This window comes from Marmota flaviventris, chromosome 13 (genome assembly GCF_047511675.1).
Source record: "Marmota flaviventris isolate mMarFla1 chromosome 13, mMarFla1.hap1, whole genome shotgun sequence".
NCBI lineage: Eukaryota > Metazoa > Chordata > Mammalia > Rodentia > Sciuridae > Marmota > Marmota flaviventris.
In genome coordinates this window covers 43865379-43888427 of record NC_092510.1, presented here as the reverse complement: position 1 = coordinate 43888427, position 23049 = coordinate 43865379, and the positions used below count along the sequence as shown (strand labels likewise).

At 36.2% G+C, this 23049-nt stretch overlaps 1 protein-coding gene across 1 annotated transcript in view; it reads left to right on the top strand.

Moving 5' to 3' along the window:
• Positions 1 to 16904, top strand: part of Ptprd (protein tyrosine phosphatase receptor type D) — a 380695-nt gene extending 363791 nt beyond the window's left edge. The window contains exons 31-37 of the mRNA XM_071600638.1: positions 2770 to 3055; positions 3486 to 3664; positions 4270 to 4396; positions 5522 to 5647; positions 8460 to 8614; positions 11443 to 11578; positions 13230 to 16904. Of these exons, the coding sequence (XP_071456739.1) occupies positions 2770 to 3055; positions 3486 to 3664; positions 4270 to 4396; positions 5522 to 5647; positions 8460 to 8614; positions 11443 to 11578; positions 13230 to 13298 (1078 nt within the window). The 3' untranslated portion in view covers positions 13299 to 16904. The remainder of the gene's footprint in view (positions 1 to 2769; positions 3056 to 3485; positions 3665 to 4269; positions 4397 to 5521; positions 5648 to 8459; positions 8615 to 11442; positions 11579 to 13229) is intronic.
• The last annotated feature ends 6145 nt before the right edge of the window (positions 16905 to 23049 follow it).

Genomic DNA, 23049 nt, shown 5'->3' with positions numbered 1-23049 from the left:
ACTTGATATACAAGGCTCAGTATTAAGACTTACAGTGTGGATTCCACTAGAAAGAACTACAACGTGAAGTTGTATTCATTTAGAAGCAATGCCCAATTAAAATGAAGACAATTTAGAAAGACAACACAGAAAAAAGTAAAAGATGATACTCGTACTTTTAGAAACTGACAAACGTAGGGTTTGAAAGAAAGTCAGAAAGATGAACCTTTGCATTTTAAATCTGACACAGGTCCTTCTAACTGCAGTTCAGTTGTATACCAACAGACCAAGATGGAGAAACCACTTAATGTTTCCAACCTTCTCATTCCATACCAAGCACTATGCAGAGTGATCTTAGATATTCTTCACATAATTCCGAAACTTCAGCTGACACAGAATTGCATTCAGAGACTGAAAGAACCCTGCTTCCTAAGTAGGTTTTCCTTGCTTGAATGGGCTGGCTGCTCCTTACATAAGGCCTCTATGCCAATCACAATTTCATTTACTTATTTCACAAACGTTACTGAATGTTTAGTGTGTACTCTTGGTGCAGGGCACATACAATGCAGTTGCTGTTCTCAAGATGTGCACTGTTGTTTATGAATGTCTACCCTTTCAGATTAACTAATTATACAGTTTAACTGAGACCATAGTGGAGGGGTATTTAAGGTACTAGGGGATCTAGAGAAGAGGATGGTTCATACTAAGTAGGGAAGTGGGGATAGACAATGACAGGGAAAGCTTGCCACCTACCAAGTTTATTTAGTAAATAAAGTGAATGAAACGGGACTTCATGAATCTCACTGCATTGGAGCTGCCATGCTAACAGAGCTCCATGTTCATGTTTATATCTGGTTTCTAATTGGTTTGGTGCTAATGATTTCTAAGACTCTCTGTACCAAGAAGACTTTTGCATGATATCTCAATGTCATGTCAATTTGTGGGTTTAAAACGTGAATGGGGTTTTATTATCAGCATTCAGGGATTCTCTGGCATAAGACATAAAGCAGTAGGTAATTTTAAAATAATGTTTATATCAAATTTTCTCACTTAGCCTGGTCTACAACCACAGGTATCTATGTGGAAACTGGATTTGATCTACATTGTTCAGTAATTAAAGTATTATTTTGTTAAAACATATGTTCTCTTACCATCTTATAGCCACAGAGCACCAGAGAAAATTTGCCATTTTAGTTGAGACAAGCACCCTAGTGCTCACTAAAGTCATTTATTTTGGAGTTCTGGTCTATTCCTTGCACAGGGACCTTGCCAGACATATGAAAATTTTCACACATTGCTCCCAGAGCCAACAGTATGATTTTATAAGTCATTTCTTCTCCTTTGCTGTTTCAGCACTCTCAATTCCCCATCACTCCTGTCTTTCAGGTCCCATTTCAAATGCCACATTGTCCACAAAGTCAACATTATTTTTCTCCTCTTGTATGACAGTTTTATAAACTAGTATATTCTTTGATAGATTCTGAGATAGAATTAAAATCCAAGTCATCATCATTATTGCATCCCATTTCACTTAGCGAAGTACTTCATAGTTCTTTGAAAAGATGGACAGTCTGGTTGAACAGGCAATTAAATGGACTCTTAGACACACTGATGACAGCAGGTGGCCTATAGCAAATGAAGGAAGCTACCTCTTACTTGATGTCTAAGAAGTTGATCCATACCTATTCATGTTGACTGTGTGTTGACCAGTCAGGTAAACATGTCTGATGAAAAGAAAAAGAAAATATTTTGGACTGAACCATTTTTGACACATAATGTACTACTCAGCCTGAAAGATTTGATAAATAGTAAGCACACAAGGTATATGTTGAAGTTGTAAAAACACAGATGTATTATCTTCCTAGTATTCTTTTCAACTATAGGATATTTCAATGTTTCAGGCACCTGACTCTTTAATCCAGTTCAGAAAATTAGATTCTCCTTGCAATGACAGGTCTTGTCTAGCCATTGTGCATTGTTGACTTTCTCATGGCCTCTTCTTGAATCTTTTTCTACCAACTGGAAAATGACCCATGAGTCCAAAAGTAATGGAGTTTTAAAAACGCCTTAGAGCTCTTCCAGTAGCAAAAATTGAGGTCTTTATTTTCACACACAGAACACTTGGATTTCACCTGGAATTTCAAGATACATTCAACTTGGAAGAAAAATGGAAGAAAACAAGGAACATATACTCTCCACCAATGGCTTGTCGTTAAAAATCTCTTTCCAGAATACTCTATGCTATTTTGTGTGCAGCATTTTAATATATTAATTATATACGTCTCACTAAATTAGTCTTAGGACTTCCTTATTGAGTTTCAGAATATGAGATGTTTTAAGTTGAGTGATTTACTTAATGCTTTGTTTTATTTATTTATTTATTTATTTTGTATATTGAACCACAGTATTGAGAGTGTTTGGGGAAGAAAGCCTTCTTAGATCTTGACCAACATTTAAAAATAGCTTCTAAAATGTAAATACCCTAAATATTTGTATTTTTATGTAATGTTTTAAAAAATATACATGTTGCATTGTTGTGATCAAGGTGCATGGTAATTGTGGATTTAATGTTTCTACCTGATGAAATTAAACTAATTTGGCTCAGTATTTGGTTCCCTGCATTCCAGTAATGGTGCTTAATAATACTTTTGACTTTAGAGGGATAGAAAATCATCACAATAACTCCAGTAGAATTCCTGATTTTAAAACATAGTTAATAAGAATAATAAAATTACTTTTATTATGTGTTGGTTCCCTGATAATTTTGGCTTTTCTCTGTTTGCCTTGCAGTGCGGGAGTTGGCCGGACTGGTTGTTTCATCGTAATAGATGCCATGTTAGAAAGAATAAAGCATGAAAAAACTGTAGATATTTATGGCCATGTAACTTTAATGAGAGCCCAGAGGAATTACATGGTTCAAACAGAGGACCAGTACATCTTTATCCACGATGCACTGTTGGAAGCAGTGACTTGTGGAAATACCGAAGTGCCAGCCAGAAACTTGTATGCCTACATCCAGAAGCTGACACAAATAGAAACAGGCGAGAATGTCACAGGCATGGAACTCGAGTTCAAGGTATGGCATCAGACGTGATGTGGTTATTAGGAGCAGGTCAATTCTGGGATTGTCTTTGAGAAGTAGCCTTACTTCCTTAACCTTTCAAATTTTGAAGTACAAGATTCATTTGACCTTTAGGATCCTCAGGTATCTGATTATAAAACAATTTCTTCCTCATTTTCCTTTCTATTCTTTGCTTCGTAACAATACCTTGAGCCCTTTTGTGTCTTAATTTGAGAGCTCAGACTCTCAGAACATAACATTTTAAAACTTTGATAAGCAAGTTGAAATAATCAGGTAGATGTAAAATGCACAGCAGTACGAATAGTCATTTATTTTAAAGCAAACAAGATTTATATCTAAAAACAACATCTTGGCTACCTTCCATTCAAGCCCCTGGCCAAAATTATCTTTGTAATTTTTTTTCTTTTTTTTTTCCATTCAACAGCGTCTAGCCAGCTCAAAAGCTCACACCTCAAGATTCATCAGTGCCAATCTTCCATGTAATAAATTCAAAAATCGCCTTGTTAATATTATGCCATATGAATCCACAAGGGTATGTCTGCAGCCTATCCGAGGAGTAGAAGGATCTGATTACATCAATGCCAGTTTTATTGATGGATACAGGTATATACTCTTGCACTCCTGACAACCCAAAGCCTTGATATTTACATGTGCCCTAGTTTCATAACCAGAAAGAATTTCATCTCAATTCAAAGCCATTTTCTTTCTGCATAGGTCAGCACTCAGTCCCTTGGTATTTGTTTTTTATTATATTGGATAGGAGTAAGAAGCAGCAGTTATGGTGGTTTTTAATCTGACCTTTTGCACTCTTCTTTGAGAATACATTTGGATTTGAAAGGTGTTAATAAAGAAGCTATTTTGCACCATATTTCATAAATTTAATAGATTGCGTGAGAGTCATTTCTACAAAATGAAGCTGCATAACTATTTAAGTGATTTGTATGACACATGAAATTGAGCTATTAGCATTACACTAAAATTTAAATAGTAATGATAAAGTCGTACATCATAATATTAACAAAGCAATTTATTTTGCAAAATGTATTAAATGCTCTTGTTTGATTATGTAATCTGAAAGGGAATTTACAGCAATTGCATTAATAATGTATTCATTTTCTATTACCAGGTTTGATGTTTACAAATCAGGTGTGAGCTTTTGTATGTTCTCGAAATACTTTAACAGGCTCTTTTCATCCTCTATAATTCAGACAACAGAAAGCTTACATTGCTACCCAGGGACCCTTGGCAGAGACCACTGAAGACTTCTGGCGGATGCTGTGGGAACACAATTCCACCATTGTTGTGATGCTCACCAAGTTGCGTGAAATGGGCAGGGTAAGTGTATCACCACCTAAGAGATTCACTCTCTAGAGAAGAGGGGATTTCATTTTACCAAAGTACCGACCTCATTTCTTTGAAAAACAGACACAATATGGACCATTCATTACTCCTTGTTGGTTTCTAATTTGCAAAACCACATGGAGCTGTTTGTGTGTTTTGAGGAAAGATCTAGTGATTTGTTTCCAATGAAGCACAATCATAGGGACAAATGAGTCAGCAGGTGCTCCTATTAGATTTACATGTAACTCAACATATTCTTACTTCCTTTTGCTCTGGACAGGCTGGAGTTTAATAAGTAAATGTGCTATCATCTCTGTATGAGGGAACTTGACTTTTTAACATTCCTGAGACTAATTCTTACTTTCCTACCTTGAATGACCACTGAATAATGTGTTGGAAAGTTACATAGTGTCTCCAAGGATGTAATCCCAGTTGTATTTAAATGATGACTCTAAAATAATCATAAAGTAATATTAGAGATACCTAAGGACCTACCACTTAGATTCAGAACACAAAAGCATTTTAACATGCTTGCTAAAGCTATTTTTTCTCTTTTCTTTATATACATTAAAATGGTAGATATACATCTGAAACCCAATTTTTAAAGCCCATAGAGAAACAAAAAATACTATCAGTCTAGAAAAGTAACTGACTTATTCTAATTTTGCATATGATTCTCCACAGGGCTTATTCAGGTCATTAAAACTGCCTGGGCCCTGGGTTCCTTAGTGGTGTTGGACTAGATCAGTTCAGAGGTTTCTTGCTGTGTTCACATGGATGATTTCCTTCATTCCAAACCACAGTGGTGCAAGTCAGCTATGGTGGTGTGATGCCAATTGGATAACTTGTAGATAGAAAGATACCCACCCTGTTGAAGTGTTCAACAGATGTGTATTACGCAGTTACTATATGCCAGGTCCCATGCTGGATATCATGGGCAAATTTCAAAACAGATGGTTTCCCTATCCTCAGGGAGCTTTGGGTTTTTAAACAGAAAATGAGTTAGATACACTTGAAATGGCCTTGATTTTCAAAATTTTATTAGTGAAAGAGATGATATATTGACATGCAAAATTTTATTTTCACTTCATGTAGTTTAACATAGATCTCTCCTTTCAGGAGAAATGCCACCAATACTGGCCAGCAGAACGATCTGCAAGATACCAGTATTTTGTTGTAGATCCCATGGCTGAGTACAACATGCCACAGTATATCCTAAGAGAATTCAAGGTCACGGATGCCAGGGTAAGTTGACAGTCTTAACCATTAGCTGAAAATTCATCCAAAATACACTTTTTCTGGGAAAAACATTTGCCAAGTAGTCATACTCCCAAAGAGAGAAGAAATCACCCATTCTGGATGACTTTTTTTTTTTTTTTAAATATGTAAGAATAACTTTTCCTCTGTCTGGCAAGCATTCTCACAAACCCAGATTTGGCTTCTATTCAAATGAAACATCTGGCAGCCCAACTTTGGGGATGCACTGGGTGAGTGAGTGTGTTGGGAAACATTTACTGATTGGTTGGCTGTGCTTACATTCACCTTCTCAGCTCATTCTCTTTGGAGGTTTTTTTGATTTCTTCATTACTTGAGGCTGTAAATATGTTGTTGTTTTGCAAAGCCCTTTAGGTCATGTGGGCTTGGAGGTTAATTTGGTATGATTTTAAAACTGCAGAGCAAATGGCATTCTTTAGAAGAATCTGACAAGCTTTGCACATTCTAATTTGATTCCTGGCATGGTTTATTCCTCGGTGTGCTAATATGTCTGTCTATGAGAGCTGTGCACCCATGACCCTTGTTGGCTAATTTTCATTCTGCATTTTTTATCAAGATTGCTGGGTCCAAGGTTCATTCCTGAAGTAAGATGTTTTAGGCATAAACTTTAATATCTTCGTCTTTGGCCACTTTCAAACCATGATTTCAAATACTTCTTAGGGGAGACTAGGTCAGTTCAAAGCCCTGCTTTGTTTTGTCACCATGGGTTGGTGGAGCAAAACTCCAGAGTAAAGCTATTTACTAGATCCATTGTTTTTTTGTTTTTCTGTTTTTTTTCCTAGAAATCAGCTTTCTTCAAACTCACATTTGGAGATTGTCTACTAATGCCTAAAGCTTGGTTTATTTACCTAAATAGAGAGAAAGCGGTTAGGAGGGTTGGCCCTAGTAACAGATGTGTTAATCCAAACTGTCTGAAGTAATAACTACCCAAAGGTGACAATATTCAAGGCGGCAATGTTTCTGGTCTCATGTTGAGTTGGGATGACTAACCCTAATCTTTACAAAAACAAATAAGTAAATAAAAATGCCCTTTCAACGTATGTGACTAAAAATCTTAAGTGCCTTCTTCAAGTAAACTCACAAACTATTTCTGATGATGGAGACCAAGAGGCAGGCTCTGTCAGTGGAAGAAACATCTTTACTACTCTCCATATTTCCAAATTAAATCTGATTTCAATAAGCAAAGGAAATAGTAAGAACCTGCTCACATGTTCTCTTTTTTAAGTCTCCCTGTGATTGTGTAATTTTCTTAGCTATCACAGCACTTGCTGTTTGTGCTCCTGGTGTGCTTCTAATTTCAACTTCCCAGTTTAGAAAGCAAGTTGGCACTTGAGAGTACAGTATTGTTAAACAGGTCACCTTTAAATGGAGTTGGGTGGTCTCTCCTCCAATAGTAAAGGTTTGTGCATGTGACCTCTTCGTGCTGTTAAAAGCAACTGTGGTCAGAAATGAAATCCCCAGGACATTCAGAGGAGAACAAACCTACATTACCTAGTCTCACTTCCCAAACCTTTTCCAGGAACAGGAGGAAGTAAATCATGCTTCTATGGTAACCATTTACAAGTTGGTTATGGAGCCAAGCAATTATTTCTGTATTCCTGTGTGTTATCACAAAGTCACTGTGTTCTTCCTCTTCTACCTCCATCCCCAGATGGATTCTAACCTGTGCCTATAGGAACCACCAAACTAGTTGAGTCACCCTCTTCTCAGTATGACTGAAGGAGAACAATTGAGCCTCTGTCACTTACACAGAATGTTGGGAACACAGCTGCCTATGTCAGAAAAAAAGTGTATAGAAAGGAAGAAGCCTCTTCCAATGGGATCAGTTTTCCTAGGTTGGAAGCTTGGATTCTGTCTCTCCTGATAAGTCAAAGGAGAAATTTGATAGGCATGATTAGTATTCCTGCTTCTGTGAGCTGAGGGTCCTTTCTGCTCCAGTGCTTCCAAAAAAAAAAAAAAAATTCCCAGAAGAATCAGAAGTGTTTTAATATCTTTTCTTCAAACCATCATACTTCACCAGTCAGAGCAATTTCACCTAGTCACTTCAGTGAAGAAACATCTGGATTGTTTTCTTTCTGCCTTTTGGGTTATATCTGTAAAAGTATCCCAAAGCCTTCTTAATTCCTGTCATCAGCCAGGAAGAGTTCTTTAAAGAAAAGGGCATTTATTTGGGAAAAAAAATCACTTTGGTCTCCTTAAGGAATATTTCACTTCCAGCTCAACAACATAGGTACCTGCTATGTCACTTGCCATGGTTAGAAACTATGTCTCTGAGACAGGTTGGGCATCCAGGTTAATAGTATCTACCTGGTCATTGTCAGATCCTTTAAATGTCACCAGTCGGGACTTGACAATGCAAGCAATAAGCAAGCACAGTAGATGTGAAATTATGACAACACCAAAACCTCTCTGCTCTGGATATTTCTTTTCATATTCAGAAGTTAGAAAATTCTGAAATTTCTGAAAGAGTATATTTGTTCCATTTTAGAAAGAATGTGGACTGCATGAATAATTCTGAAACCAAACTTTGGGTCTCAGAAACATTTATGAATAGAACTATTTGGCTACTATCAGAGAAGCTAGGTTTTTAAAAGAAGGCATTGTGAGTAAATTTGATTTAAATATAATAGCAGCTAAGATACATACACACTTAAGTTTCCAGTTAAATGTGTTAGTAACTTTTTCTGCCCTTTTCATTTTGGGAAAAAATATGATTGCTCTTGTGGTCTATGCGCTTGCTGCCCCCTCCTCTGTGGCCTGGTGTGTGGTTTTCCCTGTAAAGGATGGCCAGTCCCGAACAGTGAGGCAGTTCCAGTTCACTGACTGGCCAGAGCAAGGAGTGCCAAAGTCTGGAGAAGGATTTATTGACTTCATTGGCCAAGTCCATAAAACAAAAGAACAGTTTGGCCAAGATGGACCCATTTCAGTCCATTGCAGGTGAGTTGAGAATCATGAATGCTAACTTTCTGTTTGTGGTTAGTGCATAACAACATTGAAAATAAGTGTTATTGCCATGAATCTGCATAGTTGAAAATTTATTCTCAGAAACACATTGTGAAAATCAGAGGAAAATTTTTATCTCTCAAATTTACCTTTTATAGGGAAAAAAGCAAACTGTGGTTTTCCTTGCTAGGAAATGTTAGTATTTTCCCTAATCGTAATTTATTGTGTCAATCCATTCTTATTTGCTTTACTTTCATAGCATTGCACTGATAACTATCTTTCTCCTGTGTTTGTCTTCGAAAATCATAAATAGCTATCAAGCCTTAATGACAATACTAATTCTTGCCAGTTGATAAGTGATTCGAATGGTACCTCACTTAAAAATGCAATTTGCTTGAAAATTGTTGCTACATAAGAAAATGAAGCACCTTCAACTTAATTATTTTCAACAGTTTCTAGAGCATTTTATAATTTAAGTCATTGAAGTTAATAGAAATACCAAGTAAACGATTTAGACATTCACCATAAATTTAGTGCTTTTGGAAGGTGCTATGCAAAAAAACCTGTGGTAAACAGAATTTATCTAATTTTACTTAAACTACTATATTTTAGGATGCTGGCAACTTGAAGTCTTAGTATCTAATCTTTTTTATGGTCCTGGAGGATTTTATCAGGTTTATTTATTTTTGGTACCAGGAGTTGAACCCAGGGGTACTTAACCACTCAGCCACATTCCCAGCCTGTTTTTATTTTATTTTTATTTTTATTTTTTTGAAACAAGTTCTTGCCAAGTTCCTGAAGCTCGCTTTGAACTTGTGAGTCTCCTACTTCAGCCTCCCAAGCCACTGAGATTATCAGGTTTGTTTTGCTTCGGTATTTGAAAGAAGAAAAAAAAAATCTAGTTCTTGGTGACATTGGAGGCAGAATCTCAAAAGAGCACAAATATTAGTCTGGGTTCTCAAGATATGTGTTCTCATCCTAATTCTACTCTTATGTAGCTCTGTGACTTTAAATGTCTCAGATGACCTCTAAAAGCCTTTCTAGCACCCCTGTCTTCTCAGGTCTATTCTAGGAGAAAGAGATCTTACTTTTATGCATTTTCTTTATGCTGAGTTATCAAAAGCCCTTTGCTCTCTACAAAGCAAAGAGCATGTAGAATGTGACAGATAGACTCAAATATTCAAAGTGGATGTTGTATACCTGACTTGAAATACTTGACACTAGAAATTTTGCACATAATTTGCCCAAATGCAAATTCAAACTTTTTCAATATGATCTATGAGGAAAAGAATGTTTAACTTAATACACATTTTAGCTGTGGACATTCTCACAGGTACATATAAGTATGTGTCTGTTTCTTCTCATTGCTTTTATCATCACACAAGGATTTAAGCACTTAGTGTAAATACTGTGGCATGCTCTTCACACACCTTAAATACATATATTTTGAAGACTTCTTGATATCTGCTGTTATCTGGGAATGGCCTGAAAATACCACTTCTCTAATTTATAGCCTATTAAAGTAACATGATAAAGTCAATAAATTTAGAAGTTATAAGGTCAGTGCCTTTCTCGAAAATACTTTATAGAAAGCCAGAAACTGTATTTTTGTTACAATGGAGCAATTCAATCAACATAAGATAGACTCTGGTGTACCTGAACCATTCAACAAAAAAATTATAGGTCACAGTCTCTCAGGACTAAGGCTTTCAAGGTTCAAAGGGACCTTCAAGGTCATCTTCTCTGTCTTAGCAGAAGCCTTGGCTGCTGCTGGACATCCTCAGTTACTGTTTAAAGACTGCATATGGATTTTAAAGCCTCACTTAACATTTTCGTGTAGAAACTGCAGTTTATAATGGGACACACTATTTATATATGCCCATCAGCTACATCCCCTGGTAAATGAATCCATCCATTTTCTCCAGCCTTTGCCCAGGCTTTACACGTGCCATTTAATTAGGATCCAAAAATGTAGGGGTTTTTGAGATTATTCACTGTTTTCCTCATTACCTAAACCTCCAGATGCCTTTCTACTTCTTAAGTGCACACGAGCTATGAATTCAGTTTTCATTGTTGCTGCTGTGAAGATTCTGGAATTATCTGGAAATAGTAAAGACAACAGAGTAACTCAAAACCCTGGGGTTTCAGCTGCTGATCACCTTAAAATAGTAAAGCTTTGTTTTACATTAAAGTCCCCTTTGAGAATCTGTTGAACATTATGAGTTCCATGGAACAAATGACATTTCCCTAACACATACATACAGGGTATTCATAAACTCTCCCTGAAGACTAAGTGAAAAATCCTCTCCTATGGGGTGGGGGGGGACTGCTATAGAATCTCTAAGCCAATGTCAAATTTAAGAGGTGATAGGGCACCTTGCAGACTTTGACTACAAAGTGAATGAGGCACTAGAAAAGTTGAAGGTGCCCAGTTTGCTTCATCATCTTCTGAATTATTTCATCCTCTGAAAATATTCTTATAAGCAAGGTCTAGAGTGTCAGGATCTGCATGAATACCATAAATGTATTTTTTTTACCCCTTTTTTTAAAACCCTTTCTCTTATCCATTTATTTTGCAATGTTTGTTTTCCTGGTCCTTCTAAAATGGCACGTAACCCCAGTTGAAAAGTCATTTGAAAGACAATCTCATGTGTTATCACAACACACTATCCCAAGAGCAATCCCTTAGTGAACTCAATTCCACATTTTCCTGAACAAAGCTGTGGAGAAACTTGAAATGTAGAAGAATGTCCACCCCCAAGCAAAAGCAGCTGAGAGTATGAGCATTTCAAGTAGGAATGTTGCTTTTGTTTTTCTGGCAGCGCGGGCGTTGGAAGAACTGGTGTCTTCATAACTCTGAGCATTGTTTTGGAAAGAATGAGATATGAAGGCGTTGTAGATATCTTCCAGACCGTCAAAATGTTAAGAACACAACGGCCAGCTATGGTACAGACAGAGGTAAGGAAAATCTTCATGAGTTTGTCACATCTCAAAAGCTTGTGTTTCACTAGGTAGGATCTCCCAGAGTCCAGACACAAAAGATTATGGAAAAAACATCAAATGTTTAATGTTGTTCAACTTCATTTGCCCCTCTTTAAATGGAGTGAGAATATTCGTATCTTAGTGTCAGAGAGATTTATGAGAGTCTGCATTCAGCTAAACTAGCTTAAATTGTCAACATTTGACACCCACAAAATAGCAATTTATTATATACAATATTAATGACTAATACTTACCTATTTATTATATAAATATAATGTATGGTACATAATATGCCCTCTCAGCCTATTTTACTTCAGCTGCTCTGTATTTCTTAAATATTGGAATCCTGATACACTGAGAGAAATTAGACCCCTATTTCCAATAATTGATATGGAAATTTCTCAGAAAAATGAGAGATCATGATTAAGCCAATTGGCCGAATGACCATTTATTTCTAAGGATTACATGAATGAAAGTGTATATTCCTCAAGGGGCCATGAAATTATGCAAATTTACTTATGTGTTCTTAAATTCATCATTCACAATATCTTCCAGACTTTGATTTCAAAATAGTGCAAGCATTTGGTTTGCAGTACTCAAAACATTATGTTGGCCTGATAAACTTAATGGGTGTTGGGGGTGACAGAGGGAAATTGGACATTTAAAGAGCCTTAACACTTAGCCAAACAACTTACTGTGACAAGATAGGAAAGCAAACTCCATTTATTTTGCATTACCATTTTTATTGTAGAAAAATGCACATTTAAGCAAAATAGAAACTATCTCCTTTCAGCCCCATTGGCTACCGAAAATAAGTTTCTTTTATAGGGAAGAAAATCCTACTTTCTCTCATCCCTATAGTCATCTATAAATTGTAATTTTTCCATCTCTCCAACAATCCTCCAATTTATTCCTGTATGACAGCATTCTGCCTTGTCTCTAAAAGGGCATGTTTCATGTGGGCCTCTCTCGCACAGAACTTGCAATCACACAGAATTAGGCCAAACTGCCCATGTAGTTTTTGTTGTGGGCAGCCAGTCTTGTAATACCATTTTCAGGGGTGAAAAGCTTGGAAGTCCAGTGCCCTATGTAAGTGACTTGTGAGCCTGGTATTCCATCTAGCTGCCTCTGTCACACATGAATGTCAGAAGTGATGGTGAGTGACTCTGATTGTGCAGGGTCTAGTGTCCAATCAGAGTTTAAACTCAGTTGGCAGTAGGAACTATAAATCCACATTTCCTTAAAGGCCATTTGTATTTCTATCAGCCTCTCTCATCTGATAAACTGAGAATTCGTTACCACAAATCAGGGATCATTGTAAAAGATGACTGTGGTGTGTAGGACTTGTGGGTTCGGCTGATGGTAGTTGTTAATACTTGGAAAATGGTTCATACTTGTCTGGAAGGTAATATTCACTGGAGTTATCACTACTTGGCATTAGGAGACTTTTAGTCAAATTGATTGGTAAAGTTAATAAACACCCCATGTGATTAATTACTCTTTGCTCACTATCACTGACTAGTCATTGGATTGAACTGATTAAAGAAAGTAGTGATTTTGTTTCCAGTTTGTTTTCCAATACAGCTTTTCATTTTCCTCTTCTTTCCCCATGCCCTGTCTCCTGCAGGATCAGTACCAGTTTTGCTACCGAGCCGCACTAGAGTACCTGGGCAGCTTTGATCACTATGCAACGTAGAAACCCCTGACCCTTTCAGGATTTTTACTACAGGCCCTTCGCTATCCATGGAGTCTCTTCTGAGCCATACAGGGCACTTGAGAAGTCCTTCTTAACTTCTAGCTAACAACCACTTAGTGGGACTATTACACACAAAACAAATTAAAAACAAACTATTCCAGGTGGACCAAGAATTCACAGTTTAATAATCTAACCCGAAAAATAATAAACGAGAATCCTGACTCATGAGGCATCTGAAGGATTTTATTTACAGATACCTCAAGGATTCAAAATAAAGGGAAGAAGAAATCACAGCAAAGAACCACCATCTCGTTCAGATTGCTTGATAGGTACAGAGCAAAATTGCCAGAGTGCTACGGTTCAGCGTGAGATGTTTGCTGGCGTGGCTTCTCACGATTTAGACAGACTCTGCTTCGACATCACCCCTTCCCACCATGCCACTCGTAACAGCATCTTAGGGGTGAGGGTGGGGATGTTTAAAAAGAAAGTCCTTGATTTAGTTTTTTAGTATTGTAAAGATACTGCTGACCTGTGCTTCATTTCTAACTGTGTAAACTTTTTTTTAACAAAATGTATCATTCGATAAAGTGAATTTTAAAAAAGTTACATAACTCCTCATTTTTTTATTTCCAAATTGTAGGTTTTTTTAAGCTGTCAAACTGTTATCTGTGATATCTTGCTGTAGAAATATCAAATAAGTTGGAAATTTGCACATTTTTGTGCAATACTCTTAATCTACAGTATCCATCTCATCAGATATTACTTTCACACTTCAATTTTGATTGATAAGAAAGTACCCATTCTCTTCAAATGATCAAAGAGAATCTTGTTTTGTTTTTGGAATCAACAGGGAAGCGCAAAGTATAAAGTTGCTGCTAACGTATATACATATATATCCATATTTTAGAAGGGTGTCTATGTATATATAGACAGTGTGACCACACAAAGATTTAGCTATCATTCAGTTCTTCCGCAATTTAAAGTTTTCTTAAGGGTAGAGCTATCGTAACATCTTCTTCAGTTTGTCCCTAATTTTACAACATTGGTGTTTCTTAATATCGCAAAACTTCAATTTTTTTTAAAAGGGAAACGAGGAATGCACATCAGTGATTGTCAAACCTCACCCCCTAATTTTTCCCCACCCACCCAATCATATTCACAGGTACCGTTTCGTTAGCCAGGCTTCCAACCAAGTTCGATATTTCTAACACTCTAGTGCAATAAAAAATTATTCAATATCTAAGAGGTGTGCATGTGGGAAAGGTCAGTGCATATCCCTTTAGAGGGGAGAATGTTGTAATATATCAGCTATCAAGTTGTTTAAAAAAAAAGTGTATTCAATCGTATATTGTCTATAGTATGTGCTATGAAATTTGCATTTATGATATGTAACAGGGGCAAAGCCAAACTCATGTTACTCTGTTCAGTCAGAAACATTTTGTGGTGTACAGCATTCCTGGGAAGTGCTGTACTTTGTTTTGTTTTGGTTTTAGTTTTGCATTTAGAGTGCCTTATAATTGATGCCTATTTTAATAGCATTTCTTTTTAGCTTTTGGTTCATATTTCCATTAGTTGTTCATATCTGTTACTCTTTCAATTAAAGCATTATCTGTTTACCACATGTACAAAAACTCTTTGAATAATATGCATTCCTAGTTTTCAACCAAGTCGGGGATGTTAGTGATTGTACCAGCCCAAAGCACTTGGATAATCAGGGCCCTTCCGTTCGTAATTGTCAACATCAGGAAAAGCTACTTGTTTTATTTATAATCCCTTCCAAATCTGTTCTGGAACATGCAGTAGCTGCACCCAACTTATTTTAGCAACACACATCATTGGCAACTTTGGGATATATTTGATATTCCATTAGGATTTTTCTGAAAGGGGAAATTAATATATATCTCCCCCAAATCTTCCAACTTCATTTCTATAGGAAGCCATGGATGGTGGCCAAGAGTTTGCCACATCACCTTACATGATTTTTAAGAACCCTCAAAAAAAAAAAATCCTAAGAACTCTAAAAGTTTTGATATCAGTATAATATTTTCATTTAATTTTAACTTCATGGATATTCTGCATGGAAGGATATTTGTTTTCACATTTTTTTCCCATTGCTAGCAGAATGAAATCCAAGAGACCAAACACTTGCAAGCATCATATTTGAGCACTTTTGTAAAAAATTTAAAAAACAACAAAAAAAGAGAAAATATATATAATACTAAAAAAAAAAAAAAAAAGTATCTAGAAGGCTACCTCAGAATGAGACTCTCTAACCTACATCAGAACCAGAAAAGAATGTGCACTATGTGGGTCTGTTGTTGTTTTCTTTTAGTTTGTATCTTTTGAAGATTTATCCAAGTGCCAGATTACTCAGTGCTGTAATTTTCTTTTAATGAAACAAAGGGGGTCAGACAGACATTGCATCATCCAGACACGCCATGTCGGACATGTAGAATCTGATGGAGTATCACACACCAGAACCATTGGCCAGTGAGCAGTTTGTCTCCTTGAAACAAACACTGCCCATGTGGCAAAGGGAAAAGCGACAATAACCACAGGGAGAAAATGAATGGGATGCATACCATAGACGAAGGAGGTGGAGACTATTCCAGAAATCTTACTGTTCAGGAGCTGTTCCTAGAACTAACTCCCTTACTGTCATTGATGTGCATTCCACTCTGTACTTTTCTGTACGACCATTCAAGTTTTAATTTCCCAGGTAAACATCTTTATCTGCCATTACCATAAACTTTCAAGTTTTCAATTATTTTCATCATCATAACCAGTACGGTGCTATTATTTACCTATGTACGTGTAGTTATGTATAATTTTGTAATTAGTTACAATGGTAAAAAAATCAAAATATATAAAAAGTGATTTGTACAGAACTTTATTTTAGCTCTTTTTTAAAAATGATTTGCATGGTTAGACAATGGCGAGGACAGCCAGGGGAGGGAAGGGCCTCTAGGGAACTTTGCACTTTCTATACCTTTGTACTATGCACTGCCCTATTGATTCTACACCCAATAATGTTATTACTTGAACCCATCTGTAAGAAACTGCTTCAAAAATTCATTTATGTGTATGTAAATAACACAACATGAAAAGGGAAAGAAAAAATCTGCAATAAACAGATTTTTTTCTTTCTTGTTTATGTTTGGTTTTGCTTTGTTTTAGCCCCTTCTTTTCTTTTTAATTCCCTTTTCATTTTCCTTTTTTGGGTTTTGATTTTCCTTTGGGTTTATGGGTGCCCTGATACTCCAGCAGAGATCAGAAGGCTACAGATCCATCCTATCCATCCGTTACGTGGCTTTGCCATCCAAGCTTGGAGTGTCTTTACAAAGATAATAACAGTTGTGTTCTTTGCTCTCGTTTTGGATGCATAGACTGAGAACTTAAAAAATAACTTGTAAAATGGCTTGTTAAAAAAATACAATTACCTCTAATTAGTAGTACGCGTAAATGTTTTACAGAATGAAAGGCGTGCTTTTTATTTTCTTACTTCGTTACATTGGTGGCGAAAGAAGTCTGTATGAAATCAGTTCTTTGCTGACACAAGTTCCATTTGTTACAAATGAATTCTAATAAAAATGTCAGTGTTATGCAGCCCCGGCCTTTGCTTTTGTCCACTCAAGTGCATTGGTTGTGAATTGACTATGTGTTCCCTCTTCTGGTCATCTAGTGAGCTCCTCTGTTTACCAAGAGCCTACTATTTACAAGTGCCTACCTTGACATGAGCACTTTCCATTGATAAATCAACAGGCTCAGAATTTGCCCAAGTTCACACAGCAAAGAAAGAGATCATAGACAATGTTTGACACTGTGGAAGATGACTACGATATAAAGTGCATTACAATATATGTGAGCATGATTATCTTGAAATGGTATATGGCTCTCGTGCACATAAAAATAGATCCATGGAGTTACTTTTTAAAAAATCTTCGTGAACATGGATTATTAACTCATTCAGTATTATCGAACACCGAAAATAGATCAGAACTGCTCTAGGTATTGGGCAAGTAGCTCTGAACAAATACAACATTGCTATTGTTTACATAGAAATTACTGTCTAGTGAGAGAAAATAACGCAGTAACAAAGTTATACTCAACTGATGTCAAGGAAAATAGGGAATCCATGAAGATAGCACTTTTAAGTTTGTGACAGAAAGTCTGACTCCAGGAAAATAAAAGCATTTATTGGTTCATACTAAAAGAATAGGCATACACAATCTTTAGGCACAACTGGATTCAGGGCTTAGGTCATATCTTAAAACCTGACATCTTTCACCATCTTCCTGCCTGATTCCTATTTTCTTAATGTGAATTTTTAGCTTCTCTTTGTGGTTCCTGGAAGCTTCAGGACCATAGTACTACAAGCCAAGCAAGTGGAAGAGTTCACTTTCCTGACAGCAAAAACAAAATTTCTGGAATGGATTTTTAAGTGGCTTTCACCTTGCCAAACAGCAATAAATATTCTAAGACATACAAGCTGCTGTTCATCGAGTTCATAAGTTAAGGAAAGGCAAACCACTGGTATGTCTGTTAATGCAATCAACAACATCAAGAAAACTACTTGTTGTCATGGAAATGACAGAATGAAACAATCCTGTTATTTAAACCTTATTTTGGAAATTCTGATGCTGAATATATAATTAGACTCTTCCTGTCTTTCTGCCTAATCTTTAGTTTGATAGATTTGATTGTGGTAGCACACAATCCTTATCCAAAAAATTAGAACAAAAATTTACAGAACATTGTTTTTGGTATTTTTTAAAATATCTTTTGTCATTGGATCTTTATTTATTATATGTGATAACTGAGAATTGAACCCTGTGCCTCCCACTTGCTAGGCAAGTGTTCCACCACTGAGCCATGACCCCAGCCCCTGTTATTGGTATTTTGATCATTGCAATTCATTATTTTATATACAGATAAATTTTGTCACCTGCCAATGATGACAAAATATAACTTTGCACATATACACAATGCAGAAATTACTAATTAATAATAACCCAGCTAATAACTAGCTTAAGACTCACTTAATCCTATCCAAGATTAAACTTTTAAAAAAATAATTTCAGTAAATTAAAATGTAACTTGTAGAAGCAGAGCAAGATGGTAGAAAAGAGCCTCAAACCACAAATGAAGCTGAATAGTTATTCACACAAACTACCTTCACAAAAACTAAGAAAATCAAATGAGAGACCATAGTGCCTGCTTTTAATAAAATAAAACAAAAAGATTGAAGACAGGAAAGGAAAAAAAATGCTTTTGTCACCTTCCCTCCCCCAAGCAGCAGTGTGAAGAGAAACACTTCCCAATTGGGGAGAGGAAGAGAGAAATAAGTCCAGGCCTTAGACTTGAAACCCAGAATTGCCATGGTGAAACCCTGTGCTGGCCAAAGCCCCACCATACTGCCAGGCCAACCTCCGTAGTCCTATCCACTGGAACAGTGTTGGGACAGGCAGTTGACTGCCTCCACCAGGCCTCCAAATTTGGGTAGCAAAGATGGGAACCAAATCTCCATCCTCTGGAGAGCAGGGCATGAAACATGGTAATACCCAGAACCTGGTAGAAACTGAAGGCCTCAAACAGGCCATAGCTTACAGTTGGAATCTCTAGACCAACTCTGGCATCAAGCAGAGACCTGTGCACTTGTGGGACAGACCCAAGTTTCAGCTGCATTAGTTTCAGCCTTGGAATGAGCCTATGGCACACCCATCCTCCTCCTGAAATTATGCAGGGTTCTGTGGCTGTTAGACTCAGGTATGATCCAGCTTAGTGGCAGCCTTTGCCAAAAGACTAGGTCCACCACCCACCCATACTCTAACCTCAGGCAACATAGCTATCACCAGGCCAGTGTTCACAGATAGGAATCTAAATCTACCCTGGCACAGGCAGAAATCTATGCCCCAGTGAAATGGGATCATTTGGGCCTATATCACAAACAGCTATGGTGTAGGCCTAGTGCATTTCTAGGGCTGTTTAGGTCCTTGTATCTGTGAGAATCATTTTAATATCAGCCTAGGTGGCCAAAGGCTGCCTTCACCAATACTAGCCAAACCCCATTCACTAGGGGTAGGGCAGGGTAGTAAGCATAAGACTTTGCCCTGGGACTTACTGCTAGTTTGATGAAACCTAACATTGGCTGGATCCTAATGGCTCTAGTCCCCAGCCTGATTGTGGATGGTTCCTTCAGACCATCCAGTGTAAAGAAAAGAAAGACAAGTAACCTCAAATCTATTAGAATTCTATCAACTATGGCTGGTTGCATTGGTGTTGGGCTATGAGTCTACCTTGGTAATAAGCAGCCCAAAAGAGTATGGGCCTTGCTTCTACCTCGATGCTCTGATGGTCTTGGTGGGTTGTGGGCCCAAGGTGTGATACAGCACTGATGGCAACAGATATAACAGGAGTTCTCAACTGGTCCATCTTTGATGACTTCCTAGAACTGGGCAGAACCCTGGAGTGTCTGACCACAGACTAATAACTGCATGAGGCAAGTGTGTCTACCCTATCCCCAGGGAGAGGCTTGTGGGAACACTTAATACTGTTTTTGTCTGGATAACAACACCAATAATTTATTTGGGACAAACTTGGGTTTGGATTACCCTTCAGTACTGAAATATTGACAACATGCCAATAGCAGACTCCTAGCAAGCCTTGACCTGAGTACCATCCAGTGCTGCAATAGTGGAAATGATTAAAATCTCAGAGAGAAAAAAAAAAAAAAAAAACAGCCTGCTCAGAGTTTCTGGAAAAACAGACATAAAGACATAAAGCAAACCAGGTTAGGGAGACTGGAATAAATGGCAATCCTTCAATACCCAGATGATGTCACATGCCAACAAACATCAAGAGTTTTCAGGAAACCATGACTTTACCTGGCACAAACAATAAAGTTCCAGAAACTGACCAAGCAGTAATTACTATGAGATAATTCTCAGAACTTAAAGCCACTGTCTTAAGGAAACTCCATCATCTTGAGGAAAACACAGAAAAACATTTCAATACTTTACCAGAGACACTTTAAGAAATTGAAGCAGTTAAAAAAATTTTCTTGAACTGAAAAATAGACTCACAAAAATTAAATTCGATGGCATCAATAGTGGGATGGATAAACAGAACAAAGAATTAGTGAGTTCAATAACAGGCTGTTTGAAAATATACTGTTGGAGGATGCAAAAAAAAAAAAAGAGAAATGAAGAAATCTTACAAGAACTTTGGGAAAAAATTAAAAGGCCTAATAGGTTATTGGGACTCACAAAAGATTGGAGAATGACAAAGAGATAGAAAGCTTATTCAAAGAAATAACAGAAAGCTTCCTAAACTTGGAAAGGAAGGTCCAAGTTTCAGTCAAATTTAACACAAGTCTACAAGAAGACATTTTATAATCAAGCTGTCATGGGTAAAAGAAAATTTTCAAGATTTCAAAAGAAAAAAAAATATATAAAAACATGTAAGAGTATGCTAGTTTACCTCACTACAGACTTCTCAGCAAAAAAACTTCAAAGCCAGGATAGGAAAGTATGATTTTTCTCAGTATTGAAAGGGGTAGGAGGACAGTGAACAGAGACTACTGAACCCAGCAAAGCTATTCTTGAGAAATGAAAGAGTGATAAAGACATTCCCAAACAAAAGATGAGAAAATATATCTCCACCATAACCGTTTACAAGAAATGGTAAAGGAGGCTCTTTGAAAGAAAGTGATATTAATGAGTAAAAAGAAAACAGGAAGGGCAATTATGCAAACAAATTCAGAATACTTAATACTGGAAGCATAGTAATATAAAATATATCTTTAATGTAAAGTTTAAAAGGCAACATGATTAAAATGACTATTATTAAATGATAGGCAATATAAAAAAGGTGCAAAAAATGGATATAAAAATTAAAAATAGGGGGAGGAATGAAGAACAAATGGAAAGTTTTTATAGTATATTTTCTCTTATTTATTTGTTTCTGTTCTTTACTGTCATATTAAGTTGGTATCATTTTAAAATGCCTTATTATAATGAAAAGATGTTTTTGAAAGTCTCTTGGTAACCACAAAGCAAAAATCTAAAATTGATGAGCCAAAAATAATACTCAAACAATCGACACACACTGGAATAATTCACTTAACTACAAAGGAAGACTGTAAGAAAGGAAGAAAGAAAAGAACTTCAATAAAACTAAAAATAAGTTACATAATGACAATAATAACATCTAACCTATCAATAATTATCTTGAATGCAAATGAATAAATAAAATTCTCCAAGTAAAAGACATGGTGACTGAATGAATTAAAAAACAAGATTCGACTATATGTTGCTTACAAGATATTTACACATCACATAGTTTGAAAGGGAAGGGTTAGATCTAATTATTTAAGATGGAATGCAATAAGATATTCTTTGCAAATGGAATCCAAAAGAAAACAGGAATAGCCTTACTAACATTAGGTAAAATAGACTTTAAATCAAAAGCATTAAAAAGATAAAAGAAAGGTCATTACATAGGAGTCAATTCAGCAAGAAGAAATAGCAATTCTAAATGCTATGAAACCAATATTAGGTAATAAATAAAAGAAACATTAATAGACTTAAAGGGAAAGATAGACTTCACTACCATTGGGACTTTAACATCCCATTTCCAGGGGCTGGGATTGTGGCTCAGCGGTAGAGGGCTCACCTAGCACATGTAAGGCCCTGGGTTTGATCCTCAGAACCACATAAAAATACAATAACAATATTGTGTCCAACTACAACTAAAAAAATAAATATTTAAAAAAATTTTTAAAAATCCCATTTCCAGCAATGAACAACTCATGTATATAGAAATACCAACAAAGAAAAGCAAAGTTAAATTGTACACTAGACCAAATGAACCCAACTGACATCTACAGAATATTCAATCCAGTGGCTGTTGAATATACATTTTTCCTCATGAGTACATAAAACATTCTCTAGAACAGATCATACAAGAGCCCACAAAACAAATCTTAATAAATGTCAAGAATTTGAATCATATCAAATATCTTTTTGATCATAATGCAATAAAGCTAGAAATCAATAAGATAAATTTTGGGAACTATAAGATACATAAAAATTAAACAACTTACTTTCAAACAACCAATGGACCAAAGAAGAAATCAAGAAGGAAACTTTAAAATGTCTTGAAACAAATTAAAAGGAATACCCAACATACCAAAACCTATGGGATACAGCAAAGCAGTAAGAGGAGGGAAGAGTCTATCAATCAATGTCCATATCCAAAAAGTAGAAAGATCTCAAATAATCTATTGTTGCATCTCAAAGAACTAGAAAAACAAGAACAAACTGGGGCCAAAATCACTAGAAGGAAAGAAATAAAAAAAAGATCTGAGCAGAAATCAATGGAGACAAAAAATATTACAAAAGATCAATGAAACAAATAGCTGCTTTTTCAAAAAGAGAACTCAAAATCAGTCAAGAAGAGACAGTACAACTGACACCACAGGAATACAAAAGATCATGAGAAATCATTAGGAACATCTATACATTAACAAACTTGATAATCTAGAAGAAATGGACAAATTCCTACACAAATAAACCTGACCAACACTGTATCATAAAGAAATAAAAAACCTGATCAATAACAAGACTGAGTAATAGAAAAACCTCCCATCAAAGGAGAGCCCAGAATTAAATAGCTTCACTGCTGAGTTTAACCAAACATTTAAACAACTAATACCAATTCTTAAGTAAGTAAAAAAGAAAAAAAAAAAGGA